At 44.6% G+C, this 17,843-nt stretch overlaps 1 protein-coding gene across 3 annotated transcripts in view; it reads right to left on the bottom strand.

Annotated features, from left to right (window-relative positions):
* SMAD9 (SMAD family member 9) overlaps positions 1–17,843 on the bottom strand; it is a 65,815-nt gene that overhangs the window by 10,795 nt on the left and 37,177 nt on the right. For all 3 annotated transcript variants that reach the window (XM_043891571.1, XM_043891572.1, XM_043891570.1), the window contains exons 3-4: positions 12,318–12,575; positions 9,004–9,225 (exon numbers count right to left, since the gene is read on the bottom strand). In XM_043891571.1, the coding sequence (XP_043747506.1) occupies positions 9,004–9,225; positions 12,318–12,575 (480 nt within the window). The remainder of the gene's footprint in view (positions 1–9,003; positions 9,226–12,317; positions 12,576–17,843) is intronic.

Genomic DNA, 17,843 nt, shown 5'->3' with positions numbered 1-17,843 from the left:
TTGTTCCCTAACCTTTTAGCAGAAACAAAATCTCTATCTCCAGGTGTCAACATGGTTGTAAATACAATCTCCATGCAGTGGCAAGGGGATTGTAGAAATGATCTTGAATCTACTTATAGGGACAGATTTCGGTACTTTAAAAAAAAAAAACAAACAGTTTTAAATAATACATCTGAAAGGCTTCCAGGGCTTCTCAGACCTGCATTTAGGAAACATGACCGACATAGCCACTCAGTTTCTTTATCAGGGTCTAAGTAGCAATGGAGGCAATTTTTGCACTATTATGTAACTACTTCCTGCCAGCTTTATGGTTTCCTTTTCCCATCTCCTTTCCCTTAATACAATTTTAGAAAAGAATGGCTTTCAGGGTCATGTATTCAAACCACAGACTCCAACACAGTCTGAAGAAACTGATTCAGGGTCACAATGATAAAGCTCTTGATACTCAGGTGAAGGTTCCCCTCTCATTGCCTCAGTCAGACCAGGTCCCCTCCTCTGCTCAGCCTTCCTCTCCCTTTTCTGCCTCACCTCCATGATTCTCTCCCCTGAACACTCTGGAGTCTGATCCCCACGGCCCTGGCCCTGAGGAGTAAGAAGAAGGATGGTCCTAACTGTCTGGGACACAGTTACCTGGCTGGACCCACATGTGGGGGGTATGTGGTATTAGATGCTCAGTCGTGTCTGACTCTTTGTGACCCCATGGCCTGTATGTAGCCTGTCAGGCTTCTCTGTCTATGGGATTCTCCAGGCAAGAATATTGGAGCGGGTTGCCATGCCCTCCTCCAAGGGAATCTTCCGGACCCAGGGACTAAACAAGGCTCTCCTGCATTGCAGGCAGATTCTTTACCCATCTGAGCCACCTGGGAAGCCCAGACTTACTTGGCTGGACCCACATACTGGGAGGTGAGACAGGGGCAAATCCAAGCAGACTTCCTCTATAAACTCCCAGGGGAAGGCCTGCTTCTGGGGCGGCTGGAGAGCAGGTCGTCAAACTGCCAGAGCATGAGGCTGCTAAGTGTTCAGTGTGTCTTTGAGTTGAATGCCCTTCAAATACATAATCCTCCTGGAGCTTACTAAGGAGAACAGATAAGGGTTTTTTTGCTATCTGACTCTGGTCTTTATTTAGGGGATGATTTTCAATCCTGTTAAAAGTCTTATCTGCAACCACAGACATCCTGGCAGAGCACAGAAAGCAGAGAAGAGCCTGGACAGGGAGGCAGCAGTTCAGCGTCCTGAATGAGAAGAAGGGGCAGAGCGGATGGGATGTGCACGGGGAAGCCCTGAGCAGGCCAAGGTCACTGGAACAAGGAAGGATATTCAACCCCATGATGAAGAAGGCTAGAGACAGCGGCATCTAAAGAGTCAAGTAAGCAAGGGATTTTATTCGCATCCATCTGACAGGCCAGAAGCCTGGCTTTAAACCACGTCTGCGAGATGCTAAATTGCCAGGGAGGACAGTGAGCAGTAAGGATAAACACCCAAAGAAGGTGCCGCCTGAGACGAGAGAGAAGCCAGGCAATGTGGTCCTCTGGAAGTCCCGCCCACACCTGGGACTACATCTGTTCCTGGGCTGCGTCTGCCTCCGTCAGCGTTTTCCACCTGTTGTGCCTACACCCACCCCTTAGGAGACGAGGGAGTCTGGAGTCCTGGTGGTGGTGAATACTGAGGGCTCTCTGGGCTGGATTGGGATCTGCTGAGTCAGACTGCAGCTTGCTCCCTTCTGCTATCTTCTGAAGCCTTGACTGACAGAGATGATGGAGGGGAGGCTCAGGGAACAGCAGGTTAATTAGGCTGGTGAGCGTGTTCCAATGGTCCTGGAGTCTAGTAACAGAGGGGGATGTCACAAGTGGAAGAAATATGCATGGATTCCCTCCAGAGTGGGATGGGGTGGTGGGGAAGGAATATCCCACCCCTGTGGAAATCTCATCACCCCACCACCAGCTCAGACACATACTTAAATATACCGGAGAAAGAATATGAGTGCTGAAATTCGCTTTAAACTACTCTTCCCTGGTGGCTGGGATGGTAAAGTGTCTGCCTGCAATGCGGGAGACCTGGGTTCAATCCCTGGGTCAGAAAGATCCCCTGGAGAAGGAAAAGGCAACCCAATGCAGTACTCTTGCCTGGAAAATTCCATGGACGGAGGAGCCTGGTAGGCTATACTCCATATGCTCACAGAGAGTTGGACATGACTGAGCGACTTCACTTTCACTCTTTCACTTTCACTCTCATATAAATACTGTGGAGGGGACTTCCCTGGTGGTCCAGTGGTAAAGAATCTGCCTGCTAGCGCAGGGAACAAGGGTTTGATCCCTAGTCTGAGAAGATCACACATGCCCCTGGGCAACTAAGTCCCTGTGCCACAACTCCTGAGCCCACGCGCTGCAACTACTGAAGCTCTAGAGCCGGTGCCCTGCAATAAGAGAAGCCACTTAATGAGAAGCCCGCGCATGGCAACTAGAGAGTAGCCTCTGCTGCCTGCAATTAGAGAAAGCCCATGCACAGCAACAAAGACTTATCGCAGGTTGACAGAAAAACAACAAAATTCTGTAAAGCAGTTATTCTTCAATAAAAAAATAAAAAACAAAATAATAAATAAATAAATTATAAAAATAATATAAAATAAAGATTTCCAAATCTACAGCAGGGCTTTGGGCCAGAGGATGGAGGTGGGCCCGCCCAAGACTGTGACTGCAGCTGTGCACTGCACAAACCCCGAGATTTGTATGATTATTATATACATATATGAGACTCTTCCAGCAGGGGGCAGCAGCGGCTCCTTTCAATTCACACAGAGCCGCCTCCGGGCTGGTACAAAGTCAGTCCCCTAAAGCTATTACTTGAAGACTTGAAGTATCTCTAAACAAACAGGATGAACAAGCAGATTTGGGCCCAAGTGAACTACACTACCATGGGCTTCCCTAGTAGCTCAGCTGGTAAAGAATCCACTTGCAATGCGGGAGACCCCAGTTTGATACCTGGGTGGGGAAGATTCCTTGGAGAAGGGATAGGCTACTCACACCAGTATTCTTGGGCTTCCATGGTGACTCAGATGGTAAAGAATCCACCTGCAATTTTGAAGACCTGGGTTCAGTCCCTTGGTTGGGAAGATCCCCAGGAGGAGGAAACGGCAACCCACTCCAGTGCTCTTGCCTGGAGAATCCCATGGACAGAGGAGGCTGGCGGGCTACAGTCCACGGGGTCACAGAGAGTCAGACACGTCTGAGTGACGAAGCACAGCGCTGAATGCCCCACTGCACGCACACACTGTGATTCTGACAAGGTGTGTGCCCCTTGGCGCTACCTTCTCTCTCTCTCCTCTCTCACTAGCAACCCCAGCTCGCCTGGACATGCCGGGTCCCACCCCATCCTCACAGGGGCAGGAAAGCCCACTAGAAGGAAAGTTGAAAATACTGAGATGCCAAGAATACAGATCAGCCACAAATCCACAACCTAGAAATAATCAGGACTCACATTTGTCATATGCTTTCAGTCTTTGATGTGTACATGTTAAATAAAATTGGGATCATACTCTATAGGCTCTTTTATAACCTTTTTTCACGTATTAAAATACTGTCAACAACAACAACAAAAAATACTGTCAACATTTTCTCATGATATTAAGTATACTTCAGTATCCTGTGTAATTACTGCAACAGTATGATGTTCTGTGTTAAATTTTTTTTAGGATTTGCTTTTTCAGGGATGAGAAACTTTACACACATTCAAAGGCAAAATGGAAAGGACATTTTGAGACCAGGAAACTAAATCCACTGGGAAAGAAGGAATCCAGAAATCACCTTGAGGGACTTGCCTGGTGACCCAGTGGCTAAGACTCCACACTCCCAGTGATGGGGTCCAGGTTCAATCCCTGGTCAGGGAACTAAATCCCACGTACTATAACTAAGACCCAGCATAGCCCCAAAAATAATTTTTAAAAAATGAAAAAAAAATCACCTCGAGGTACAGACCCTGCTTCTAAGGAACTACAAACTAAACCCTTGTCTCAGGATAATTCCTTTCACGAAAAAGGGAAACATTACTATATTTCCACAGAACACCTTGAGATGTACAAGAAAATAAAGTTTCATAAAAAAGTGAAAAACTAATTCCCAAAGCAATTCGATGATTTGAAATCTATGATAATTATGTCTGGGAAGGTCCGGGTTTGCCTCATTTAATGTGCATGTATGTGTGCTAGGTCATTTCAGCTGTGTCTGACTCTTTTCAACCCCATGGACTGTAGCCAACCAGGCTCCTCTGTCCATGGGATCCTCCAGGCAAGAATACTGAAGTGGGTTGCCATTTCCTTCTCCATGGATCTTCCTGACCCAGGGATCAAACCCACGTCTCTTATGTCTCCTGCATCGGCAGGTGGGTTGTTTACCACTAGTGTCACCTGGGAAGTCCCGGTAAGTTCACTACGTGGGGCTAATGCCTCAGGAATGATCGGTTACCCCTTCCTTCTCCCACGGGAGGAAGGACAGCCAGCAGCCAGGACACACGCAGCTCGTCTGCAGCTGCAAAGAAGAAACGCGTCCGTCCTGCCGCAAGTCTTCTTTCACACCAAGAACTTGGAGCAGCTCCTTACGTGGGTCAATGGTGCTGGCTGCAGTGACAGCGCAGTCACAGGTGCTCAGGAAGAACACTGCTATTGACTAGGGTTATATTACGTTGTGCATTTCTAAGAAATACAACCTGATCTCAATGACCGTAAGAGCACACATATGCTCAGGCAGTCCTTTCAAGACTGCGGCTTTCCTCATTATTTGGAAATCAGGGCCATCCTAAAAGCCACTCTAAAAAAGCAGGCACACTGTACACTCCAGTGACCCAAACTGGCTATTCCATCATTCCCTAAACCTCAGGAAATAACCTTGGCTTTATTTTGCACAGTCACAGACAGGTGTGATATGTCAGCAGTTCTTCATCATTTTTTCCCTATAAAGATGCTAATAATCCTCCCATGGAGCTCAGTGTAACTCAGTGTGGGACGGCTTTTCTAGAGTATTCTTGGGGGGAAAACACAAAATCTTTTCTGATTTACATTTTTAAAGTAAATGACTGTAAAATTTCATCACTGCAGTACAAAATGAGGGCCTTATTTCAACATCTCAGAGTTGATTATGACATACTGTGGCTGTGGCATATGACAATCATTTTCATTCCATATCAAAAGATTCAATTCCTCAACACTGAACTAAGAGGGGTGCTGAGATGAAAAAGCAGGAGGGTCCCTCCCCTCCAGCAGAAGGAAGCAACTGGGCCTGAAAGACAGAGCCATGGGTGCAAAATCCGTATCACTTGTGGGACCATGGATAAGCTTCTGAACTCTTCTGAGCTTCTGTTGCCTCACCTGTAAAATGGGTCTAAGAAATCCTAACTTGTAGAGTGACTATAAAGCAATAATATGTGTAAGTGCCTGCCAGGGTGCCTCTCAGATCTGGGAATCTGTGGGGGTGGCTGAGTCATTCAGAAGAGTTCAGGCAGTGTGCCTGGTTTTTAAGGAAGAGTAGGGACAGACCTCAGGTTAGAAGGCAGTGTTCCAGGTTCTTTGAGGTCCTGCCTCTGATACTGAAGGTGCAGCCTCTGAGATTCTAGTGCTAACTTGCTAATGGCTATTTAAAGCTCTTGGCCAGAGAGGTCAAAGCAGTAGACATGTTAACTGTTGCAAGGTTACAGAGAAAGGCTTCGTGCCAAGCCCTCTGCCTCACGGTGCGCCGCATCAGATGGAGAGCAGGCTGAAACAGCACAGGCGAGTCCGCACGTGACCCATCACCACCACGGACAAAAGCTCAAAGCACACGCGCCGCTGACGGGTGGAGGCACGGGTCTGCTCTAGTGGACCGCCGTCTTCCCTAAGTGGCAACAAACACAAGCCGGAAGTGACCTCAAAGCAACTGATAACTACTGAGGGGAGAAAAGGCCCATTATTAACCATAACAAAAAGAATCTTTATAGGTATCTTACCCCCCACACCCCACAGTCTCATCTCGATATAATAGCCAGGGGATCCTTTTAAAGTGAAAACTCAGGTCTATAAACTCCAACTTAACTCCACCTTCTTGTGTCACACAGGCAAAGCTAAAGCACTCTGCATGGCTCCCAGGCCATGAGACCTGGTCCTGTCCCCTCCTCCTCTATGACTTCCTCGCCCCCTTGCTCACTCTGTTCCACTCACCCTGGCGTTGCTGCTGTTCCTCACACTGTGCCAGGCAGGTTCCAGGGCCCTTGCACATGCTGTTCCCTTTGCTCGGAAAGGTACCCACACTACCGATTCCCTCTTTAGCTCTCGACTCAGGTGTCACTTCCTTAGGAAGCCTGCTTGTCTAGCTCCCCCATTCTCTTCCCCTCCTTTGTTTTTCTCTAGATACTTATCATTTGACGTGTGTGTGTGTGTGTGTGTGTGTGTGTGTGTGTATGCATGAGTGTGTGCCAAGTCACTTCAGGAAGTGTCCAACTGTTTGTGACCCTGTGGACTGTAACCAGCCAGACTCCCCTGTCCATGGATTCTCCAGGCAAGAATACTGGAGTGGATTGCCACGTCCTCCTCCAGGGGATCTTCCTGACCCACAGATGGAACCCATGTTTCTTACATCTTCAGCATTGGGTGGTGAGCTCTTTACCACTAGTGCCTCCTGGGAAGCCCCCTATGTGTATGTGTGTGTGTATGTGTGTATAAAATTTCTTGTTTGTCTTTCTTTAGTAGTAGGTAATCCACGAAGCCAGGAGTTTTTTGTTTCGGTTGTTTCCCATTGCTATATCCCGAGTGGCAGAATCGTTTGGCCCAGAGTGGATGCTCAATAAATATTTGTCAGATGAATGCGTATCTCTGAAGTTTGAGCATCTCCCATAACTAACTCCAAAGTTACAGAATCAGTTAGTTAGTTAATTAACAAGCTAACTCGCTCCCTAACCTTGGGGTGTGTTTGGCTGCACACTTACTCAGGCTGGTGCTCCAGGAAGCCATGCAGCTCAGAACAAGGGAAGCCACAGGAGCCCCTGAGAGAGGTCCCCCTGACCTCAAAGAAGACCAATCACTCTTGCTTTGGAAATATTCCATGCCATGCTTTACGGCATGTCTTGTAGCTTCCCCGTCTTTTTTTCCCCCCACATTAAGGCAATTCCAAAGCAGCTTTCTGAGAAAACTGTGCCTTTGCCTTGGGCACCCTGTTGAGGGTGGGGTGTCCTTCCATCCAGGTGAGCATTTCCTAGGCTCTCTGGCTCTTGCTCTGATGTTTTTTTAACCCTGTAGATTATCTCTCAGTTAGTAACATGACACCAGCCCTCCACATCTGTCCGTCCACATCAGCAGCACCTTGAACAAGCTGCTTTCAGAAAGCTTCCCAGAAGGTATTCAACACTCTCTGCATATTTTAATTCTATTTTTAGATCAAGTGGCTTAAGTAGAAGTCTCTTGTGCAGACCAATCTGCAAAGCCCTGCAGCAAATGGCTCTACGGCAGCACATTTTAACATTCTATCTTTAGATCACCTGAAGATTCTTATAAAAATCGTTTCAAAGTAAAACCATCCTGAGAAATTTAAGAAGTCAAAAGTAATCAGTTCCTTTGAGGAATGATTATATTTCCCTCTTGGGATAGAAGTTACAGATAAGTTTCTGTTTTCTGAACTCTCTGGGAGCCTAGGGGAAAATTTTAACCACAGTCATAATCACAGTGCTAATTCTGAGGGACATATTTGTACTCATCTCCCTGACTCACCCCCAGCTTCTGACTTTCTCTTTTTCATTTATCATTCTCTACAAAGGCTTCTCATAAGCCACCACAGAGCCACTATGGGAAGATACAGGATAAGATAAAGTAACTGTCACTATTAAGGGTTAACATCAGTGAACAAATTCAGCCTGCGTCTAATCGATGGTCTGTAGGTTGACAACAGGAGACATTTGGGAGATAGGACAAACACAGATTGCATCACACATGAAATAAGGGTTCTTCCCTGGAAACTTAAAAGAAAAGGCTTGTGGCTACTTCCCAAGGTGGTGTAAGTGCTGGACGGGGAGAAAAAAGATCAAATGACCCCAAAGCTTCTTTACATCTGTGATTTCAGGGGACAACCACGCATCATTCCGACTGCCAACTCTTTGGATAGAAAAGAAAATATGAGGGCTTCCCTGGTGCCTTCCTTCCTGACAATGCAGGAGGCACAGGTTCCATCCTCAGTCTGGGAAGATCCCACATGCCGAGGAGCAACTAAGCCCGTGGGCCACAGCTACTGAGCCTGTGCTAGAGAGCCCAGGAGCCGCACCTACTGAAGCCCTCGCGCCCTAGAGCCGGTGCTGCACAACCAGAGAATCGCCGGCAATGAGAAGCCTGTGGACCAAAACTAGAGAGTAGCCCCTGATCGCCACAACCAGAGAAAAGCGCCCGAGGCAACGAAGACTCAGCACAGTCAAAAATAAACAAAGAAAAGTAACTTAAAGATCCTCAACCAGGCCTCAGGCTAGGCTGAGACAATCACACCAATGAGGTGGGTTCTAAAGGCGTTGTTTCCAGACCCGAGCGAGGCCTGTGCCTCTTCAGCTGTTGTAAAAGTGCCTGGACACGAGAAAACCCCAACCCCCTATTCAAAGGCTTCCAGACAGACAAGTCACTGATTTTTTTAAAGAGCTCCCTAAAAGTAACTTTACCTGATACAGATTCCTCTTCTTCAGAAGTCATCCTATTTAGCATTTCAGGCTACTCAAAAATAATTCATGCTACATCTCTTCAATCATTTCATCCTGTCTTTGTATTTCTCGTCTTGTTCATCTTCCTAACACCCACCCTACGCCACCTCCCAGAAGATGCTGTGCCTACCTCAGAGGGGGAGGCACTAAAAGACCCCAAAAGTTCTCACGCGCTTCCCAACAGTATCCCCAGCACAGTCTCCCAGCTCCCAGCCCTGGGAACATCCCACTAGGCCACGCTGCCAACCCATGGCTCGTTTCTGTGTGTTAGCTCAGAAGAAGATATGAAGTGGATTACACATGTGCCTTTACCCTTTCCTATGTGTCTTCTGGTATTTTCTATCGTTGAGTTTCTGTTTACGTTAGAAAGAAGTCCGAGACAGAATCTGTTCCTGTTATTTGAAGGGTCTGTGAATCCATCGATCAGCACACTTCGGGAGGAAGCCTGGAATGTCTCCCCGACGCGGTTGTTCAGTTCGTAGTAGGCGACGGAGCACCAGTGCTGCGGCTCCTCGTAGCAAACTGGCCGAAAATCTGAAACAGAAGTGCATCAGACAGGACATCACTACCACCACCCCCGGGACCTCCCAGCTCACGACTCCACCAGGAAAGCGAGGTGACCACTGTTCCCCAAAGGCTGGATGTGAGAACCAGCACAATGCTGTGAGTTGTTTCCAAACTTGCCTCTTTCACGGAAGCTGCTTGCAGGCTGCTCATCTGGTCCACGTACCTGGGAACAGGGGCCGATGTCCTGATGACTCTCCCAAGGCTGGAATCTTTGTAAATAAGTTTATTAGTTTTGAGGGGCCAGGCAACATTGGTATGAGTGGATCTGTGCAAACTTCATCCCCCTATCCAAAGGAAACACAGCTAAAAGGAAGTTAGAAGGTCATGTCATCTTCACAGCTGAGAGACAGCATTTTACTGCCAAACTGAATTCCTATAGTAAAGAGTATCCTTTTCCAGAGAACTAAAGATAAAAATAATTGTTTGGATATGATAAAAAATCAAAGCAAAAATACTGCATATGATTTAAAATTGTTAAGAAAGAAAAAAAAATTCCACACAGACTCACATTTTTCTTTGTGTATATATGGGATTATTATTTCATGGCATAAATATACTTTAAAGGGAGAGGTCTAATTCATTAGGAAATTGGTGAATGTTATGTTTTCACCCCAAATTTTTCAAAGTAAGTTGCCAGTAAATTCAAAAACCCAATTTCAGAGTTCTTTCTTTCTTTGCAAATCACGTTCTTTTTCTACCTTTCTATTGATTATAGTATCTTTCTTTTCTTTGCGTATCCTAGTAATTCCTGTATCTAGAGTGTGTTCTTTTTTTTTTTTAGAGTGTGTTCTTATAAGCACTAAAATATAAACTTACAAAACAGATAAATTAGGGGGTAATTATTTGGTTTCCAAATGGACCTTCACTTATGAAAGAATTCCCCCTGAGATATGTTGAATAGTAAAGTCTTTTAGACATTCCCTTCTTGGTGTGGTTCCTGGGACCACAGCCCCTGCAGCAATCCAGGAACTTCTTAGGAATGCAGATTCTTAGAAGCCACTTCAGTTGCAGGGAATAAAATTTGCATTTATATAAGATCACCACGTGGTCTGTATGAACCTTAAAGTTGAGCAACATTTATCTGGCTTATTACAAGGACACAAATTGGAAGGAAATCCACCACAAACCTTTGTTGGTGTTGTTCAGTCGCTCAGTCGTGTAGGCGGATTCCTTACCATCTGAGCCACCAGGGAAGCCCATGAATACTGGAGTGGGTAGCCTACCCCTTCTCTGGGGGATCTTCCCGACCCAGGAATCGAACTGGGGTCTCCTGCATTGCAGGTGGATTCTTTGTGCTGGACACACAAAAGAGAAGGCGGCTGACCTCTGAGTGGTGGAAACAGACTGGCAGGAAATGACAAACATGGTGTGATAGACGTGACAGTAGATGCACAGGGAAAATAGCAGATGTATTGTTGAAGGGCAAAAGGAACGACTGATGGTATAACTCAGAAGCGAAGAGGTGGGAAAACTCCCTTATCGTCCCACATTTTATAAGTTTCCTAAGGACAGGAACAATTTCAATAAACATTTTAATTCTCCATTCCGAACCCTAAGGCAATGCTTGCACACAAAAAAAGCTTGACAAATAACTGTCAAATAATGGGTTGGCCAAAAAGTTAGTTCATGTTTTTCCTTAAGATGTTACAGAAAAACCCCAACAAACTTTTTAATATTTCCCCAACTCAATAAATGACTATGGGAAGACAGGAGAGGCAGATCGCAGCAGATGCACCAAATGCATTTGTGCACACCCTTAAGAGGGCTTCCCAGGTGGCTCAGTGGTGAAGAATCTGCCTGACAGTGCACGAGACATGGGTTCAATCCCTGGGTTGAGAAGGTCCCTTGGAGAAGGAAATGGCAACCCACTCCAGAACTCTTGCCTGGGAAATCCCATGGACAGAGAAGCCTGGTGGGCTACAGTCCACGGGGTCACAAAGAGTCGGACACAGCTGAGCAACCAGATAACAACACCCTTAGGAACTTGTGAGCTGGGGATATTCTTTATCTCACTCTCACAAGGTATGTAAATCTCTCCTTCGTTACCTGACTTAGACCCATCTTTTAAAGGAAAGGACTCCCTTGGATTGCTGATAGAGGCAGCCAGAGAAGAGGCCTACCACTGATTCCCCTACACTACCTGCCCTTAGGCCACGTCTTCCTGGTTATGTTAGAGAAGTATTTTATAATCTTACTTCTAATTCCTTAAATTAAAAAGGAAAAATCCCTGGAAATTCCCAAGGATGATGTTCAAATCCATCTAGTTTCTCAGAGCTCCTGCACCCCAGGCAAGGCTTGCAGATAATAAGAGTTCAATAAATATCTGTTAAATAAATGAGCGTAGGAAGACCTGAATGAGGTGGATGGCAGCAGCTAGCACCAGATGCATTCATGCATGTCTGCAGCAATTTGTCAGCTCCTGATATTCCTTATTTTACTAGAAGAAACTGATAACTTATACCAAGTGAAGCAAGTCAGAGAAAGACAAATATCATATGATATTGCTTATATGTGGCATCTAAAAAAAGGCTACAAAGGAACTCATCTATAGAACAGAAATAGAGTTACACATGTAAAAAATAAACTTATGAAAAAAAACTTATGGTTACTGGGGGTAGAGAGGGGAGGGATAAATTGGAAGATTGGGATTGATACATACATACATACATACACACTACTATATATAAAATATCTAATTAATAAGGACCTACAGTATAGCACAGGGAACTCTACTCAATACACTATAATGACCTATATGGGGAAAGAATCTAAAAGAGAGTGGAATATGTATATGTGTAACAGATTCACTTTGCTATACACTTGAAATTAACCAACACTGTAAATCAACCAACACTGTAAATCAGTTACACCCCAATAAAAATTTTTTAAAAAGAAACTGATAACTGCTCCAAAATGGATTGAGTCCTGATCAAGAGGGTGGGGTCCAAGGGCCCCCTAGAGCCTGCGGTTTGAACTGCAACTGACAAATGATGCTCACGATGGCCCCGCCCACACAACCGCGTCGCCTCGCATCCCAGGAGACCGCGGCCGGCACTGACCTGAGTGCTGGAAGGGGCTCTCCGGCTCCGAGGGGCTGCCCGGGGAGTGGGGGTAGCCGGCCGTGCACGGGGACGGCGGGAACGGGGCCCCGGGCGACGGCGGGAAGGCCGGGCACGGAGGCTGCTGGAAGGAGTCGGGGTAGGTAGCGTTGTGCGGCATGAGAGGCTCGCTGTGCAGGGAGGCGCTGCGGAACTTGGCCAGGAGGCTGAGCTGCGGGTTGTACTCGCTGTGTCGGGGTACCAGCACGGGCGGCAGCACTGGGGGAGGAAGAACCGATGCATCAGATCCTCGGCTCGGCGTCCCGAATACAGAGTGGACGCGGGCTGCTGCTGTCTGTCCACTCGGGCCACAACCTGCCCATCATTCTGTGGGCTCCTCGTGGCACTGTCCACGATGGTCCCATCTCTCCTCCAAAAGGGAGCTTGGCAATCAAGCTAAAGCAATGGTTTCACTCCTCACAGCCAATTTAGGAAAAGTTTAGAGGAGAATCCTCCTGTTGTTAGTAGTCTAAGAACTGCCTATTCATTCCCACAGCAGAAAGGACTAGAGCAGCCCTGTTACCTCACCTGGGGATCTAATCGTTCACCTCTTCCTCTGATTCTGCCATTAAAGTGTTTTTTCTTTCTTTCTTTTTTTTTTAATCAAAATCAGTTTCCATTGCTCATGATGAAACCCCAAGTCATGCCCTGGATATTTTTATTCAGATATTAATACCTCTGGAACTGTGTTGAATTATTTAGATGACTAGCCTACATTTTTAGGCTCCATGGTGCTGGTTAAGTAAAAATATTCTACTTGTCTTTACCAGAAAGATTTAAAGGTAACTAAAAATTATAAAGGAAAAGATGAACAGTGAATAATAATAAAAGTGAATAAGTAGAAGATGAAGCAGTAATAGAGAACTTATCTGTTCATTTTAGTATGTTTCCCTCTGGGTTCCCTACTTTAAAAAGAACATGAGTGATTTTGCTCCTGATTCAACACAAAAACAAGGACAGATGCAATTCTCAAGAGCAAGCATTGGTCAGACATCCCTAGTGCCCACTGACTTCTGAAGTGTCCCCAGGCTTGGCAAAAAGAAGTTATCCCATGGAGTGTTGTTGAGGGGTGAGCTGGGACCAACCTAAGTTGCAGAAGGAGAAACAGGGAAAACAGACAAAGGAAGTGATGAAAGAAACAACAGGGGAAAATGTCTCGGAGCCCGAAGAAGGATCTGTGTCATCAGATTGAAAACAGCCACACAGTATACAGCCCAATGAGTGAAAAAAAGATCTATCATAGTCATGCCATCTTGAATTTCAAACATCTAAGGACAGACTGAAAAGCTCCCAGAGGAGCACCTCAAAGTCACCACAAGGACATGAGAAAATGATTTATGACTTCCCGTCATCCATGCTGGACAGCGAAAGGCAACAGACTGGACTTCTCTGGTGGTCCAGTGGTTAACAATCTGCCTGCCAATGCAGGGGACATGGGTTCGATCCTTGAGCCAGCAACTAGATCCCACATGATGTGGAACAACTAAGCCCATGTGCCAAAGCTACTGAAGTCCCAGCTCTAGAACCCATGCTCTGCAACAAGAGAAGCCTCTGCAGTAAGAAGTCTTGCACTGCAACGAAGATCTGGTTCAACCAAAAAATAAAATAATTTTTTAAAAGGCAATGGACTAATAATCTCCTAAAGGGAAAAAATTTGAACCCCCAAATTCCACACTGGAAATTAATAGCAAAAAATAACATAATATTAACTTAAATAATAATATAATATAAACCAAAATATAGATTGAGAAAAGGAAGAAAGGATAAAGGTGATATAAATTAACTAAATCTTCACCTTTTATGTTAGAGTCAATGAAACTAGCTAAAAGTGATAAATTTGGAAATAGATGTATAAGCATATTATTTAGAATTATCTATTTTTTTTAGTAATAATGGAGAGAGCTAGCAGAAGAACCAAGCAAGAATAATTAAAAGAAATTGTTCCTGGAGATAGCTGAGGTAGCACTTGTTTCAAATCACTCTATGGATTTCTTATCATAAGCAAGTATCTATAAACACTTTCATAAAAAGTAAATATTTTGGAGTAAACAGACAATAAGAACAGTATGGTAAAAATAATATCCATCACAAATTCCACCATTTACCCACTATCATAGAGTTATCTCTTCTTAACAAGCAACAATTTTCAGCTCTACAGGTAGAATATAAACTCCAAGAGGCAGATGAACAGTTTTAAGCTAAACCACTACAAATGAGGGTGGCAGGGAAACAGTGATTTCTTCCTCCTTTAAAAGCCAGTATTTGCATATATTGCTTTATGACATTATAGAACAATCCTCAATATCATGATGCAAAAATGACATAGACGATAAGCCATCCAATCTCCTTCCATGAATATAGAGGAATAAAAAGATTTCTTGCCTCATGAATACTCTGAAAGTGAGGGGCTGACACTCTAAATGACACATGGCTTATTTTTCACTGATGCTTCTTGAGCACAGTGTTAACAATGATCAAATAAACCCTCACTTTTCTTTTTGGGAGGAAGAATTTGAATACTCTCTGTGACTTCAGTTCTTATATACCTACAGGGTATCCTTGACACTGATAAACAGAATTCCTCATATCTGAATGCAGAGACCTTCATTCCTCCATGGCCTGCAGATCTGAGGCACCAAAAGAGAAGATGAACTTGTCTTTATTGAGACAAACATCTTGATAATGTATTTCTATCATCTGAGTAAAACTAAAGGCAGTGGAGATTTGTAAGGAAAACTGATAGTATCATCAGAGTTATAATTCAGCCTGACAAGATCCATTAACCTTGGGATTGCATTGATCATATTTGTAAATACTTTCACTCAAACCACAGCTGTCTTAGCCGCTGTGGGCTACTAGAACATATAGACCACAGACTGGGAAGCTGATAAACAACAGAAATTTCTTTCTCACAGTCCCAGAGGCTGGACAGTCCACGATGGGGATGCAGCCTGGTCAGGTTCTGGGCAGAGCCCCCTCTGGGCTGTAGGCTGCCTTCTCACTGTGTCCTCATGCAGGAAGGGACAAGGGGTCTCTCTGGGGACCCCTTTATAAGGACACTAATCCCACTCATGGGGGTCTGGCTTCATGATCTAGCCATCTAAAGGCATTGCCTCTTAATACTATATCATCTTGGGCATGAAGTTCTCAATGTATGAATTTGGGGGGACACAGACATTCAATCTAGAGCAATAGCTATTCTTAATCAACTCAGTTCTATTTCTGTGTGACAACTGCTGCTTGCAAATAAGACCTAGTGAGCTTACAGACATTGGTCTCAACGTGTGTTCAGTCGCATCTGATTCTTTGTGACCCGATGGACTATAGCCCGCCAGGCTCCTCTGTCCATGGGATGTCCCAGGCACAAATACTGGAGTGGGTCACCATTTCCTCCTCCAGAGGATCTTCTCAACCCAGGGATCGAACCTAAGTCCCTGGCATCTCCTCCACCAGCAGGTGGAATCTTTCCCACTGAACCACCTGGGAAACCCCTTAACACGATGCTACCTTTTAAATACCACACTATCTAAGCATGACCTGGGGGCAGATAATGGCAGGAATTAACTGTCTATAAGGGACTGCAGGGCAAAGCTGAAAAAAGCTTTTGAATCTTTTTCAAAAGTCATGTGGTTTGGATAAAGTGTGGGAATTTAACACAGAGGAGAAATTATACTGAAATCACCTCCGGCTGCATGAAGAAAAATCGTTATGAGCCCCGAAAACATTTTCGCAACCAGACGCAAGCCACATAAAGTAAGGTCTGAGGACTGGTGAGATTTTACCAGCTGTTGGGTGTCAGTTCATACAGATACAAGTATTCAAACTGGAAGTTTGTGTTTAGAAACTTAATAGCCACTTGACAGAGTAATTTTATATCTGTTGAATAGTAAGAAAAAAAACTGAGGTTGTATTTTTTAAAGTCAAGCTTGCATTTTTAAGTCTTTTAAAAATTTCATCTGCCCAGTAATTTATTTGTATTGTAAAAATATTGCTATTTGATGGATTGGAAGCTTTTTAAAAACTGGTGCTTCACTGCAGATAGTTTGAAAAGCACTAAAATAGATTATTTTAGTAGGTTATGAGAAGGAAAAAAATAATCTACAATGCAGCCTTCAAGGTTCCAAGCATGGGTGGTCAAAAGATGAGAGATTTCAAAGGCAAAACTTCAGTTTTATGACAATTAGGGACCAGCAAACTTGCTGAACATTAGCATCTTACATTGTTCTCAAAATATTGACTTTAAGCTTGGCCAGAAAGCTAGATATAAAATTTGCCTTTTTATTGAAAAAGTCAAATTTAGGAATAAAAAAAGACAGCTTAAACATCACCTTAAAATTAACACCACATTTAGCTATCTTTCATCTTGGAAACTCAAACCTAAACTACCAAGATATGAAACCTGCCATATGTAAAAACATTCATACTATTATTTCTGAAAGAACCTCACATAATATGAAAAATGAAAACATCAAATAATCCTTTAAAATCAGGGTTTCGAGTGTTCAAAAGGAATGCCTGATACATCTTACAAACACATCTAATAACTACATTACTGAGGGAGAGGAAAATGATTCCCTGATGAACATTTTTCATGGGATGTATTCTGAATGCTTACTATAACTCAAATCTTAGAAACAAAAAACAATCAAGTCGTTTCTGTCATAAACTCCTTAATGACGTGTTTTTAAAGTAGATGAAGAAAGCCCAGAGAGAAGCAAGAAAGAGAAGAAAGCAAAGAGGTATATGATCTAGGGGAAAGCACAATGGATTCACCAGGCAAGTGGGCCTTTCTCATCACGGTCTCATCCTGTATCCTGAGTGACATGACTGTGAGAAGCGTCCACGCTCAGGCAGGTGACATCCTTGACATCAGTTTAACAGCATGATGGCAAGATTCAGGAGCCTGAAAGTTCACCTCAGTAAGATTGTTCTAGGCTGGGCAGGACTTAACAAGGATAGCTACAAGGTTAACTGAATCTGGGAGGGAGCCAGGTGGCAGGCTGGACTCCCCCACCACCTGCGTTCCTAGAGAGAACCGCCTCCTAATGGACATGGGCTGCTCCCCAGAGCGCACGAGCCGGCCCCTCCAGGAATGGGGAGACGAAGCTCCCGCAAAAGCTGCATCCCTGTAGCTGCAGGAACACTCCACCCCAAGAGAAAAGCAGTCAAACTGTTACACCAATGTGAAGGAACAAAGATGAACACCGGACTTACACACACACGTGTGTGAAGCGCTTTAGGATTAATACTTTCCTATGTTTCAAGTCATATTTAAGAAGTGCTGCCAATCTCCCCTCACTGCCATTGTTTTCAGTCTTGGAAGGATTTCCAGCAACTCTTCCATCATCTGCTTAGTTTAGAAGACACCTCTGCTTACTTTAGCGTGGGGAGAGTGCAGCTGGTTTAGTTCAGTACAGCTGAGTTCAAGGGGAGGAGTTGGGGAAAAAGATTTTTTTTAAAAACTGTTTATCATGTGAAGACCATATT

This window comes from Cervus elaphus, chromosome 30 (genome assembly GCF_910594005.1).
Source record: "Cervus elaphus chromosome 30, mCerEla1.1, whole genome shotgun sequence".
Classification (NCBI taxonomy): Eukaryota; Metazoa; Chordata; class Mammalia; order Artiodactyla; family Cervidae; genus Cervus; species Cervus elaphus.
Note: the sequence above shows the minus strand (reverse complement) of the source record. Positions and strands in the feature narration are given on the sequence as shown.